General features: G+C 36.9%; 2 protein-coding genes across 5 annotated transcripts in view; one reads left to right on the top strand and one right to left on the bottom strand.

The window, feature by feature from the left end:
• Positions 1 to 191: 191 nt before the first annotated feature.
• LOC113686100 (uncharacterized) lies at positions 192 to 11,698 on the top strand. 4 transcript variants are annotated; one of them, XM_089208432.1, is made up of 7 exons: positions 219 to 507; positions 1,062 to 1,221; positions 1,325 to 2,283; positions 4,235 to 4,516; positions 4,990 to 5,127; positions 5,887 to 6,271; positions 7,128 to 11,698. In XM_089208432.1, the coding sequence occupies exons 3-7, from the start codon at positions 1,685 to 1,687 to the stop codon at positions 8,577 to 8,579; spliced, it is 2,856 nt and encodes a 951-aa protein (XP_089064558.1). In that variant the 5' UTR covers positions 219 to 507; positions 1,062 to 1,221; positions 1,325 to 1,684; the 3' UTR covers positions 8,580 to 11,698. The 4 variants fall into 4 exon arrangements, with proteins under 4 accessions (XP_089064557.1, XP_089064558.1, XP_089064555.1 ...); XM_089208430.1 differs by lacking the exon at positions 219 to 507 and adding an exon at positions 694 to 959; XM_089208431.1 differs by lacking the exon at positions 1,062 to 1,221 and having other exon boundaries at positions 192 to 507.
• A 769-nt stretch (positions 11,699 to 12,467) lies between these two features.
• Positions 12,468 to 14,476, bottom strand: part of LOC113686101 (ubiquitin-ribosomal protein eL40 fusion protein) — a 2,626-nt gene continuing 617 nt past the window's right edge. The window contains exons 2-4 of the mRNA XM_027203704.2: positions 13,385 to 13,471; positions 13,153 to 13,255; positions 12,468 to 12,650 (exon numbers count right to left, since the gene is read on the bottom strand). Of these exons, the coding sequence (XP_027059505.1) occupies positions 12,554 to 12,650; positions 13,153 to 13,255; positions 13,385 to 13,471 (287 nt within the window). The 3' untranslated portion in view covers positions 12,468 to 12,553. The remainder of the gene's footprint in view (positions 12,651 to 13,152; positions 13,256 to 13,384; positions 13,472 to 14,476) is intronic.

Raw genomic sequence — 14,476 nt, 5'->3', positions numbered from 1 at the left:
TTTTTTATTTATCTACTTAACCACGATAAAAAACAACTGACCATTTTTTTTTATAACAATCTATAATCTACATTGAAGGCTCTTAAAAACGGCTGCGGTGATTTTTCTAGAACGTGATTAGTGTTGTGACCTTTCAGCGACATGGGAACACGGGGCAATGAAGCAGGGAAATTTTTATAGTCGCTAAGATTACTTTCATTTTTGATCCGACTTTAGATTCGTTGCCAAGAATTTAGACCTGCTTTTGCGAGATAAATAAGTGGTGTTAGCAATATCATGTTGAGGCTTATTTGTCCATAGATAATTCCTCGCCGCATTTCCAAAAATAGGCATAAACTTTATCTCGAATATATATGAGAACGATAGCGGTAAAACGCACTAGGAAGTCTCAAGATAAACAACATAGGCAAGCCGAAAAAGTTTTTCAAGCCTCCATGACCGAAAGGTGACCATGAAACGGGGTAACCAGTTAGAGAGAGTGCTTCTTGGCGTTTAGGATAACCACAGGTACTTAAATAACAATTTACGCTGTCAATATCCTCAAACAGCTTTTTAAAGCAGTGTTACCGATTCGCGGTATCGATCATCTGGGAGTGAAGTGTCGTTTTGCGTGGGCTGCGCGATCGGTCGCGCGAGGAGTGTCCGAAGCGATCAGCTTACCGGCAATCACGCCCGCCCATAATGGTGTTGACTGCATTACCCATATTCGAGAAAGTACGTGTGAAAATAATTGCATCCGACACTCCCTCGATAACCTTGAGAATTTAGATTGTATGGCAATCTCTGTTTCCTTTCGTTGGTGCCTTAAGCACACTTAAAGTATTAGAGTTGACTAGGAAGCCGTGAGAGAGAGTTGATCATTCTGCAAACCGGTAAAACAACGCTGTATTCAGGATTGTAAAGAATTTCAAAACGATCCATTTATCCGATCAGACATTTGAAATCCGAATTCAGTACAGGTAAGTTGGGCCGATATGTTTATGAATTAGAGGGTAAGTGATGGGGTATATCTTCGCTTTCGAAGTAAGACTGATTTGTTTCATGACGATCACATTATTCAGATCGCCCGCCCGGGGGACTTTTTACCGCCCTGAAGATGGAGGTCCAGGCCGGTGTCGCAGGCTTGGACGACCTCAGTTGTTGATAGAAAGACACGCCGACAGGAAATTTATTCCTCTAATTTTTCTAAAAAATTCTTTCTGAAGAGAGTGAAACTTACAGGTCAGGAACTTCAAGTGTTTATATCGCTTGATTGATATTACACATAGGTGATAACATTTTGCAGGATTTTTAACCGAGAGGTAATTATTTTTTCGTTTGATAGGTAATCAGGAAACAGAATCCAGTATCCTGGAACTGTTTCACTTTTGAAAGGAAGCACGCAGCTGTACAGACGGCTACGTCATCACGCAAAGAAAGAAGGCGTATATATTTAGAAGTTTGCTGTATCCGGCTGGAATCAGACACGGTCACAGAGGATCAGCTTTCCTAGATTATTCCATCAATTTGCGTAGGAATTGATTATTGAAATCAGCGACAGTGGATAGGGGTGGAAGCTTGACCGTATGACTAATTTTATGTTTACGACCTAGTGAAGAGCATCTGGAAGAGCAGTAGTAAGATAAATATTTGAAATAAACGTTAGATTAGGAAAATTATCACACTTACAAAACTATCACCCGTCATGATTGGCTGTATGATGGCGTCACGTGACCAAAGACATCGTCGAACACGGAAATTGTCGAGCAACTGGCTCAAAATGGCTGCTCCTCCTAGTCGTGGAACACGGTTTTTTAGTCGAATACAAGATGCCCTCACTCATGCTGTGACTCCACGTTTGCAGATCGACAGAAAAACTATCGAGAAGACGTGGAAACTGATGGACAAAGTGGTGAAACATTGTCAAAACCAACGGCTGTCGTTGAAGAATAGCCCCCCTTACATCTTAGATATTTTGCCCGATACCTACCAACATTTGAAGTTGATTATCTCGAAATACGAGGATAGGATGCACATTTTGAACGACTGTGAGTATTTTAGGATTTACATAGAAAACCTCATCAAGCAATCGAAGCTGGCCATCAAGCTTTTCAAAGATGGAAAAGAAAAAATGTACGACGAAAACTCCACGTATCGACGCAGCTTGACCAAGCTGAGTTTAGTTTTCAGTCACATGCTGGCCGAGGTGAAGGCAATATTTCCGCAAGGAACTTATATAGGAGACGGCTTCAGGATCACAAAATACGATGCAGCCGAATTCTGGAGAAAGAATTTTGGGATTGGGTAAGTCTGATGTTAAGTTAATTTTCTTGGGCTTCATGTATTGTTTTGATAAACGAAAGTGATCAATGGTCGCTACATACACAACCATGACAGCTCGTTTTCAAAATCTTGCTCTTCGCTTTTGTTAATCTCCCTTCGCGCGGGTGGCCAGGCCACTATTTGCTTCGTTTCCAAAATGTGTCTTCAAATTTTATAACATATCACAAGGGAAAAAATAACTTCTTGACGTTTATTAATTAATTGCGTGCTTCCCCCGACTTTTAATTTAAAGATCTTGCATTATTTCACCTTTAATTCCTCACTCTAAAATCACGAAAAGACCGCGTTTTCCTTTCGATGGCGTCCTTTGAGCTTTCCAAGAAGGCTATACAAGAAACCCAAAACATCCTTAATTTTTTTCCCTTTCCAAGTAAATTTAGAACTTAATTGTCCATTGGAAACTGTGTTTACAAATACAAAGAAAACCATCATAATTTTCGTCATATATTCATGGTGAAACACGTAAAGATCTGACTTAAATTGTGATGTTAGATGCATTTCAGACGAGCTGAAACTTTTAAATATCGTATCATCTTGTCTATGTTACTTGAAAAATATCCAATCTATTTGTTTGGTTATGCATCACTGCTATCATAGACCTCAGAATATTATTCCTAAACTTAATTTGCTGTACTCTACCCGGTGCGTTTTTAGTTCTCGTACTCAAATTTTCTCTCGGCTCTGATTGAGAACAAATAGCTGAACATTTAAGTAGCGAAGCGAATGAAATTGTAAGTGGTGTTTATATTTTATTTCCTTCTCTAATTGAAAAGAGATCAAGGAAATTTTATTTTCTCCTTTGCTGAAGGAAAGCTGTATGTTGCAAGAAAAAACCCGGACCAACTGTTTATGAATTTCAATAAGTCTTAAGTTGCAATACGTGATGTGGCTCAGAATTTGTTAATTCATAGTTATTATGGCCTTTGAAAGGTAATGTACCCAGATATAGCCTGTATGATTCTGTGGTTTCACAGGAAAAGCCTCTACTATGATGTAGAAAGAGAAACAACAATTTTCTTTTTAAAGAAAATTAGAACATATGCACGTAACAATTAGGTTTTGAGAAGTGACTGTCAGATCTTAAAAGTGATTTTGAGGTCAATGGATCAATAGATAACCTGCATATGATTTTTGGGAAATATAGCTTTTAAGTCTTGAGTAGATCATATGTATATAGGCTTTAAAAAGTAGATAACACTAAGTGTGTGTTTTGGAGTTTATGTTCTGCCCTGACATGGGAATGAAAAACATGTTTTTGATTACCGGTTATCTCACAGCTAGTTATCCTGAAATGTTGTGTTACCCTCCAAGAATTACTAGACATGCATTCCTATATTAAGAATTTAAAAAGCTCTTCCGGGAAGTAATGTGACAATGAAATGTCTAACTAAATGTAAAATTTTGTTGTGTTTTTTCATGGCCAACAAGCTGTTCTCACATTGTCTTTATGGTTTAGTCTTGATGCATAATTCAATAGAATTTATGTTCAATGAGGTGAACAAATAAGCATCATTGATGATATTTTGAAATTGAGCTTGAGTGGTAATCTATCTGTGAATACGCCTTTTTCTTGATTCTACTTCACTAGACAAGCGTTTATATTTTGACACCAAAATGTACCTAGTGTACTCAACTGAATAACTTGCTATCACCACCAGGAACATCAAAACAGACTGCAAAATATCACTCAACACAGACTAAGTGTGTGAGGCTTTTAACTAAGATATTCCCTAAGGAGAGGCAAATTTTTTTGTGCAAAAAAACATAATGGAATATTGTTGAGAGTAACCTTAACATCCAAGTGCTGATGAGGGGTATGACAGCTACAATCTCCAACTACGAGAGCAGACCAAGATTTTTAGTGAATTTTTTGTGAAAGGTAATGGATTTTATTACTCTTCATTCTCTTCAGGAAAACAACGGTTTCATGGAAGCAATTTCGTCAAACTCTCCAAACAGTACACCATATCAGCTCAGGTTTGGAAGCAATGGCCTTGAAGTCAACAATAGATCTGACATGTAATGACCACATCTCCATATTTGAATACGATGTCTTTACAAGATTGTTTCAGCCATGGTCGCATCTGCTTCAGAACTGGAATCTCCTTGCCGTGACACACCCTGGTTACTGTGCTTTTATGACTTATGATGAAGTGAAGGCAAGATTGTGTAAACACATGGATAAACCTGGAAGGTTTGTTTTATTCCAGTCAAGGGTTAATATTGTATCAAAGCAGTCTATTGAAACTTTGAATTTTTGCCACCAAAAGCATCATTGATGAAAACTTAAAGAAAACAGTCTTAGTGTATCAATGGGTATTACAATGTTTAAACTGGTAAGTGAATGGGTTAATTACGTCATTTGACTGAAAACTAGACCATTCTATACCTGAAGAAAGTTTTTACCTGGGAGTCAATAAATAAAGGGAAAGTTTTGTTACAGAATAAGAAATTAATTTGCACACTGATAAGGCTGGATAAGAGGACACTCAAGGGTCTTCATTTTATAGGGAATGGATGGTATCTTTGGGCAAATATCCACCAAAGAAAACAATTTAAAAGTTGGTATAGAGCTGTATTGTGCAACTGATTCATTTACCACTTGCATCTTTTTTCTGTTGTTGTTGTTCCAGCCTGTAATTTGACTTGTGATTTCTTTTTCTACAGTTACATTTTCAGGTTAAGTTGTACAAGACTGGGTCAGTGGGCCATAGGATATGTTACACCTGAGCATACGATTCTTCAAACCATTCCTCAGAACAAGTCACTCTGTCAGGCACTTATTGATGGAGCTAGAGAGGGCTAGTAAGTGCTCCTGAATTCTCACCTAGAAGAACTTAAGATGTTTAAACTTCAACCTTTCAAAAAAAAATCCAGACCTGATATTTTTCAAGTCTCTCATTTGCAATCAATTTTAATCTTCTATCAGCACAAATTTTTTCCTAGCATTTTGGGTATGATTTGATCATTTCAATTCTAAACAATTGCTAGCTCTTCAGTATCTTTTGGCAGTCATAAGTTCTTTATGATGTTGGAAATTCCTAATTTTCAAGTCTAATCATCAACACAAGGAAATCCCTTTTCTATTAAAATCTATTTCTTAATAAAGAAACCACAACTTTTAGTTTGCAAGACATGTTTCGACATTCTTATGTCATCTTCAGTTGTAAATGCGATTTTAACGGTTGTACATTTGAATTTATATGAAATTACGTTACAAATTACGTATTGTTTACGTACGATTTGAATTATTCAAATCGTACGTAAACAATACGTAATTTGTAACGTAATTTCATATAAATTCAAATGTACAACCGTTAAAATCGCATTTACAACTGAAGATGACATAAGAATGTCGAAACATGTCTTGCAAACTAAAAGTTGTGGTTTCTTTATTAAGAATTATTGCCACTCTGCTGTCTTTACGTCCTTTTGGTAAAATCTATTTCCAATAGCAATATATTTCTTTGAGATTTTGATCACAAAGATTGTGTAGAAATTAAAGTAACAGTTAAAGAGTTAACATTTCAAACTTAACTTTTCTGTTTTTTGTATTTTCCTTAGCTACCTTTACCCTGATGGAAATTCAGACAACCCTGATGTTAGCCATCATCTCATCACCCCTCCTGATGAGCACATCACTGTCACTGAAGAGCAATATGAGTTGTACTGTGAGATGGGATCCACCTTTCAGCTTTGCAAGATCTGTGCAGAGAATAATAAAGATGTACGCTTGGAGCCCTGTGGTCATTTGATGTGTCACATGTGCTTAGACCAGTGGCAAGAAACTGGGGGGGAAGGGTGTCCATTTTGCCGTTCTGAAATCAAAGATATGCAGGCCATTGTTGTGGATCCATTTGTACCACATCTTGAGGAGGAGACAATGGCAGTAAGAGCAGCAGAGAACCAAGAGAATCACTTGGATGGGGAAGACGATGAAATCATGGAGGTTTGAGATTTATAAAATGCATAATTAACCCTGTGCACCCTAACATCAGTACACAAGTTTTCCCTAAATTGCTAAATACATTTTCTATGGTATGTGTTAGGAAAATTTGCCTAAAAATTGAGAGTTTCTTGAGTTTTTGATCATTTCTTTTTATTCTCATGACCTTGATGTTTGTTTCAAGGGGTGATACAGTTGGGAGAAATTAGATGCAAATAACTCAAATTAAATTAAATTAAATTATAAACATTTATATCGCGCAAATTCCATGTGAATATGTTCAAATGCGCGTTACAAACAAATATGAAAGAGCAAATTAACATAACATGATAAGAATCCCAACTGGCAGGAGGCAAACCAGTTGGCTATTTACAAAGCGTGCAGGAGTTAAGTTCGGGGCCACCGAAGACAAATCCATCTAGTGGCAGGAAGGAGGATCTGAACCCAGGGCCTCCGGCTTGCAAGTCCAGCGCCCTAACCACTAGGCCACGCTCGCCTCCTTCGCCTCTTTACACGGTTTAATTATTGCAAAAGAGATTGTCACTTTTACCCTCCTGTTCTCCCTTACCACTTGAGAGATCCTCTTTGCCTACTTGACTACTTTTCTGTGTGACTCTTTATCACTCTGACAAAGGGCTAATGCCCAAAATGTCAGCCATTAAACTCTTTATGGTGGCTAATTTACATTTTCAACTCAGTTGTTAATACTAAATTACCTGTTATACTCTTCCACTGATACAGCACCACAGTTTTTTTAGAAATTTACCCCCTCTATTCATTTACCTTTTTGTCTGTCTACTTACCTACTGAATCTATTTCAAAAGCTAACCCTGAGTGGTAATTTTTTTTCTTTCCTCAGGATCCTAGTCAGTGGGTTTCCACAATTGATTCTAGACCTCATGGTACTCAACAAGGAAGATATCCCCATTTACAGCAGGAGAACACTGAGCAGTCTCGGTCATCTGAAGATGCCCCTCCGCCCTTGCCCCAGCGGCGAAACCTCCAGTTCAACTCACAATCACCTACCTCTCCAACCCTCGTAGTCACCCATGTGTCACCATTTGCTTCTCCTGGGACATCTTCAAGGTCATCACCTTTAAGTTCTCCATGGAACTCTCCAAGGAACTCGCCACGTGCATCTCCTAATGTGTCACCCCACAACTCTCCTCATGTTTCTCCATGTGGCTCACCACATAACTCTCCTTCACTGTTAAGAAAGGTACCACCACCACCGCCACCATCAACCTTAGATGAGGACAGTCCTCCTGCAGTACCAGAGAGGAGGTATAAACACAGAGGGACCAATGTGGAAAATAAAGAGAATAAACCAGGAACTAAGACATCTAAGCATGAAAGCAACAGAAGGGATACATTGGGATATGCAGACATAGCTGCTGCAAATGTCACACATGACTCATTTGGTCAAAACCAGAATAAAACAAATTATGCTCAGCTAACTTACCCTCATCCTGATGCAGCTGAGTCTACTAACAGGGAAAGAAGCAAACCAGGAGAAGCCACAATGGCTGAAATTTGTGCAAATGAAGAGGCAACTTCATATGATTTTCCTCTGCCCATAATAGCTGAAAGAGAACGTTCACGGGGTGAGAAATCTAACAAAGAGAATGGTTTAAGGGACAATACCACTGACCTTCAATCAGTTGCAAATCCTTTTGCTGAAGACCCATTTGAATCGAATGGTAAATCAAAAAATGCCCCGTTTGATGATGATTTTGTAAAAGGCCCTTTGGTTGTAGCATTGCCACCAACACGTTCACAAAGCTATAATTCTGGGATGCCACGTAAAACCCATGCTCATAGCGACAAAAATACTCTACCTTCAAGGGTGTTCACCAAGGCAAGATCCACTGATGATGTGCTTGAGGATCCCACTTATTCAAATGTTCGTCGAGACCATGGCAGACATCCTGGTCAAACCAATGACTTTGAGACCAACGGAAATCCCACTTCAAACAGTCACCATGATAGAACTTTACGCCCAGCCCTGCTTACACGAAACAGCTGGGCTGGAGCAGAAGCAAAAAATTTCAGCAATCCAACATATGGTTCCCAGGGTTTGGATCCAAATAAGTTAGAGGGGAAGGGAGAACACAGACCAACACGATCCAGATTGCCAGATGAAGATCCAAACCTTGATGCTATGCAGTTTTATGAAGAGGATTTTACAATTCTGCAGGCACAGGGCTACAGTCGTGAGGAGATCACTAGAGCCCTTATTGTAGCTGATAACAACTTTGCTTTGGCAAGGAAGATTCTCCGTGAGTTCTCTCAAGGGACAAGAAAGCTATGAACTTTTGTTTACAGTTGAATAGTAATGTAATATGCTGAGAAAGTTGGAATTAAGGTTGAGTTTTTCCCCTTGTAGAGTTGCTAAAGAAAGGAGAGTTTTGTTGAATTTTGATACCATAGCCACATAATGAACTATCAAGTAGTTTTTTATTTTTTAGTTTTTCAGGTTTTAATTTTAAGTTTTTAGTTGTTTAGTTTTTCAAGTAACTAAAGTTTTTAAGGTAATTAATCTAAACCTTTGAAATGTGCACCACAAGAATTAACTCCCACAGAGGAAATTTTTTGACATCTATGCAGTTTCCCTCATTTGAAATTCTTTATAACCCAGCCTGACAAATCAGTGAAAATCTTGATCAGTCAATTTAAATTGACCCCAGTTTATCTATTGAAAAAAATTGTGACATTTAACATGATAACCTTTTCATTATTTTTTATGGACTTCTAATTTTGATCGGTTGCTTTCCAATGATATTCTTCCATAATACAACAGCTCAACAAGTTAGGTTAGAAAATGCAATCAGCAATATATATGAGACAGTAGACAGCACCAATAGGGACAAATGTAAAGTGACTTGTTACTTGGCTGACTAAGAAAGCAGGCAAGGTCATGTTAGTCTTTTGCTTTGACTGGCTCTTGAAGCAGGTGAGATTGGCTTGTGTTACACACTCTGGATTGTCCATTTTTCCCCCTCTGTGAATTGCTTACATGTTTTTTCTCAAAGAGATTATTTTGTATAATCTTTTTGCCAGGTTATAAACTGACCAAGCTTGTTCCTCAAGTTGGCTAAGCTGTAAAAGGGTTTTAAAAATATTTCCCAAAATCAAATCTTCTTGAACTCTTGTTTGGTTGTGGTGCATCTGAACTTGTAACTATTACCTGGTTATAGATTGTTGGCAACACAACATCAATTTACAAATACAGGTTGATTTTTTTAATTTATTCATTCCATGATTAATTAATGACTTGATCAGTCATACCTGGTGGTAGGTTAATCATAGTAGGGAATGACAGTAATTGTTTAGCTTATGAAGCAGTAATTACCCAGTTTTCTCAAGTCATAATCAATCAACTCTCATCAACCCTTAAACTCCCAAAACTTAAGTTGGAATCCCACCATATATTTCCTTCTGGATAAGTGAAGAGAATTCACTGTTTTATCAAACACCTTGCTGATGTGTTTTTCAATTCTCACCACATATTTGCTGGATAATGTATAGATGTAGTAAAGAGAAGTTATATATCTATTAACTTTGGGAGTTGAAGGGTAAATAAAGCTTTCAGTTACTCGCTAACTTTTTGGTCAGGAGAAAAAATTGCTGTCAGAATTTTTCTGGTGGTCCTAACAAGATTAAAAGTCCTTTTTCAAAACTTATTTGGTACATGTTATGTGTTCAGAAAAGAGAGTGGTAATCAGCAATTAATGGAAAAATGAATATTCCTTTATTTCCAAATTGGGGAATAATTTGTTTTTTTTTTGTTTTGTTTTTTTTTCATGTCACTTCTTTGTCATTTCCATTCAGGTTGTAGAGCTATAAAGGGAAACTTTGTTGTCAGCCTGTGGCTTGTTGTGTCTTTGTTAAAGCTTTGTTGGGGTGTTAACGTAAATGTGATACTCTATAATTTTAAGTCCTATTTACAATTCCCTATGGGAAAAGTTAATTGTCAAGTTTATAATTACCAGTGCAACAATTCAGGGTTTAAGGATGAATCATTGAATGATTTTGCAAATTGAATGTAAAAAGACAAGCCTGGTCAGGTAATGGCAGTTTTTTACTGCCAAAGTATTTGTAAAAGTGAACAGAATTCAGACCTGTAAATAAAGCAACACAAGGAAAAAAAGCTTGGAAACAATCAAGCTTGTAAAGATTATTACATTTTTAGAATTATCCAAATTTCTGGACTTAAAAAAGAGCGACAAATAAGTAAACATAAGGGTATTAGTCTAGAATATGGTAATTAAATAAACATTTTTTGGGGGAAGTAATTTTTTTGGGTCAATAATTCTCTTTTTTTATCATAGAATTGAATTTAGAAACTGATTTCTTATTTATTCTCCTTCCTGAAAATTTTTCCTTGTGTTAAGCAGCACTTTAAGACAAATACTTTGTTGCCATAGAAAAATGTTTTTTTCTTTTTGAAATAAATCAATTATGACTATATCTTGTTAGCTTTGATCTTCCTGAATCAAACCTCCAAGCAAAAGATATTAAAAATAATTCCAAAAACCACAGTTCAAAATAGTCACCTTGAGGAGATCAAAACTCATCATAACGAAATGTGTATTATTGAAAACCTGCAGAGACAAACTCAAAGATGTGATACAAAGATTTACATAAAATACATAGTTGTTCTGAGAAGTGTAGGGAATTACATAATCATTGCTAATCTGTCCAGAGCCAATTTGGTCTGCGACAATTTTTTACTTGGAAGGTGACACTCAGAAGAAAATTACAGTGATGGTTGAAAGCCTTGAATTCAGTGACAGAATTGACTACTGAATGGTGGGCTTAGTTGAGTGAATTTAAGCAGCCAATAATCTTTATCTTCAATTTTCACTGACATACACATAACTACCTTCCTAACCCCTCTATATATCAGAGGGCTTTACTGGAATATTTCTGATCAGTGATTTGGTATGAAATGTTTCACATTACCAAGATCCATTTTGTCTCTATGAGCCAGCCTATTCAAACATCAATATTTCCAAGTGCCAAATACAATAAAAATGAGTTGGAAGGAAAGTATTGGTTCATTTTTCTAGTAGCTAGGGAAAGAAAAATTTCCTTGTGATTTTTGCAAGTGTTAGCTCATCAGTTTTGAAAATTGCATGCATCTCTATAGGTAAATTCCCTTGTCAATGAACCTCACTTGGTAAAATGATAGAAATATAAAGAATATTTTAGCATATATTGCTATGTAAATGAAAACTTCAAATCAGTTATAGAACAGATATACCACATGATAATGTAAATGCCTATATTAGGAGAACTATTTAAATGCTATAAAGATACCAATATATTTCGCAGGAACCCACTCTATTTTAAGAGTAGTTGTGTTGCAAAGTTTATGCCTCTCTTTTAAGTTAAAAATAAAATGTTGTGTTAGGAAGACTTTGTAAATTTGAAAATCTTTTTGTGTCTTAAGAATAAGTGGGTGTATGAAAGACTCAGAATGAATATGTAAATATTCTAGAACAGGAAGGAAATAGGCAAATCAGGCTCGGTGTTTAAGCCCTGTTTTGTTCAGGAAAGAGCACTCCAGCTGAAGGGCCTCCTCAAAGGGGGAACAAAGACTGGATGTGTGACAGGCTTGGAAACTGAGCCATCTAAAGAATGCAACCCATCACACCACTTCCTCCTTGACAAACGTTTCCTGAACATTAGCTATTACTATTGCCTTAACGTTTCTTGAGGCAAAGCTACACCTTCATGGAAGCATGCAAGTACACAAAGATTACCTTTTCTGCTCAAACATATCACTAGACCAGCCTTAGGCATACTGCCAGAATTAATATTACAATCTTTTTTTAAGTGCACTGTGTCCATCAAACTAAGATTCCACTACAAATGAAATATTACCACAAGATGTCATCAAAACAATGACCATCCACATCTGGAAGAGACAAAGAACTTACTTATCCATACAATTACAATACACTATTAACAAGACAGGTAATGAGAGTAAAGGAAAAGGGAAATGATGATATTGTTGCTTTTACACCAAATTCTCAGAGCTAAAATATCAGAATGTAGAGTAGACTGTGCTGAGATCTTGGGAGTAATAAAGTGGTTATGCATTCAAGGGTTGGGAACCCCAGATTTCTAAGACAATAGTTATTGGGCTCCTAGAGAGATTCCTCTGGGATCTGATTGAATAATACAATGACAATAGTTTGTAAGTTATTTATTGCCAAGAATACTTCCACAGCACAGATGAAATCAAAGTTCAACAGTTGACATAATAAAGCCAATGAGTTAGCCCTTAAGCTTCTTCTTTGGTCTAAGGTTATTGCTGTGACCACATTTCTTCTTGCGGCAGTTGACTGCTCGAGGATGCAGACGGGCATAGCACCTGAAAAGAAAGGAATGTTCAACTTCAAACTTGTATCCAGATATAATAACATTTAGTAGGAGTTCCTTATCCACAATCCAAATCTTAAAGAGAAATATTTATTGACTGAATGGGTGGGCCAGACATGGAAATATTTGGCTTGAGGCCATGAGTATCAAAATAAGCCCATGAAATTTTCCCATCTGATCCAATAAGTCTAAAAGCAATTTATCAAATAGTGGTCACTCTTCTTCATCCTTTCATCTCTTAGCTCCCATCTTTCACTTTAAGTGGCCAGACACAGCCCTCACACAAGATTTTTGTTCATGTTTGTGGATAAACGCAAGCACACAGCCATACAGTTCATACAACAACATTTAAATTTTAAATTGTGTTGTCTGTGATCTCACATTGATCAATAACGGAGAAAAATGAGAAATATACCACACCATGGAAGTTGCACTTTGCTTGAAGCAATGATGAAACACAAAGTTGGTTATTAAATAATAAAAAGAAAACATACTTCCTGCAGATCATTTTATCACAGTTATATTTCTGCGCCAAAAGGCGCAAACTGGGTTCAATAACCCCACCACGCAGCCTCAACACAAGATGGAGAGTGGATTCTGTTGATGGAAAAAATCAAAATGGCAATAAGCCAAAAAAGGTTCTCAGCGAGATCTAATGGTGGATCATTACGGCCATGATTCAGGATTTACTTTTACTGTCATACAGGTCAAGCATGCTAATTATACCTTTCTGGATGTTGTAGTCAGAAAGAGTTCTTCCATCTTCTAATTGCTTGCCAGCAAAAATAAGCCGTTGCTGATCAGGAGGAATACCTATAATCAAAAACAGTCTGTTAAATTCCTTTTGTTCCTGGCATTTGATTGGCAGTTCTTCCTCGTAGCTGCTATACACTACTTGTAACAGAACTAACTTCTTGAATGCTTTCAAGACATAGTCCCTGAGTCAAGATTTTCTCTTTTCAGTGGCAGGGCGTGAAATTGCGCCTAATACAGGCGCCAGTGCGACTAAGTTTTTCACTTTGCCGACCAAATCCTGAAAATTAGTCACCAAATTGACAACTAGAATGCTTCATCATAGCCTTACTTAGAGATATAGTGAATTAAAAAGATTTGCAAAGGTAAAGCCACAGCAAACTTCCTTGTTAAGTTTGTTTTCAAAACGCAGCACAGGCATCTAAGGCGATGACTAGACACCATCTTGTATTTAGGTGAGCTTGAACGTTGTATATCATCTTACCTATCCAATTTGTAGCATGTTAAAGATCTTTTTCCTAACTTAATTTCAGAGGGGTCTACCTAGAATGCTGACAGCATTCAAAAGAGGTTTTGTTTGTCTTTAAAAATGGCAACCAACTTTTTTTGAATCAGCTACCACTTTGAAAAAATTTAGGAGCCAAGTGGCCATCAGAAAAAAAAAAATTTCACACCCTGAGTAGCGTTTATAAGAACACACTGAGTAAATTAGAATTTTGAGAGATTCATGTTAACTCAGGCACACTGAAGTCTTTTTAACTGGCTCTAGACATTTGAAGTGAAAATGATGATGCAGGTATAACTTTACAGTACTCAAAGGGTTAAGAAATATTTAAGTCATATCTAAATTAACACCATCTAGCTAATAAATAAATTTGTCTACCACTGTCACCTCTTTGCTCGACGATTTAATTAAATTAAATCAATAAGCTAATCGCTGCTGTGCTGGTGAAACAGATAAGTCTCAGACAAATAACATTTTAAGCAACTGATTAAAGCATCAAACACAGGAAAGTGAACCAATCTTGCCAATTCTAATAATAACCACAGCTGCTAAAATCTTTA

The sequence above is a fragment of the Pocillopora damicornis genome, chromosome 6, assembly GCF_964200805.1.
Source record: "Pocillopora damicornis chromosome 6, jaPocDami1.2, whole genome shotgun sequence".
In the NCBI taxonomy this organism is placed as follows: Eukaryota; Metazoa; Cnidaria; class Anthozoa; order Scleractinia; family Pocilloporidae; genus Pocillopora; species Pocillopora damicornis.
This window is presented reverse-complemented; position numbering and strand designations above follow the sequence as displayed.

What these genes read in the sequence shown, in the direction of transcription:
- LOC113686100 (XM_089208431.1), top strand. Translation starts at nt 1,685, where the DNA reads ATGATTGGCTGTATGATGGCGTCACGTGACCAAAGACATCGTCGAACA. An exon ending in GATGGAGCTAGAGAGGGCTA is followed by an intron (nt 5,128 to 5,886) that starts GTAAGTGCTCCT and finishes TATTTTCCTTAG; the next exon opens with CTACCTTTACCCTGATGGAA. An exon ending in AAGACGATGAAATCATGGAG is followed by an intron (nt 6,272 to 7,127) that starts GTTTGAGATTTA and finishes TTCTTTCCTCAG; the next exon opens with GATCCTAGTCAGTGGGTTTC.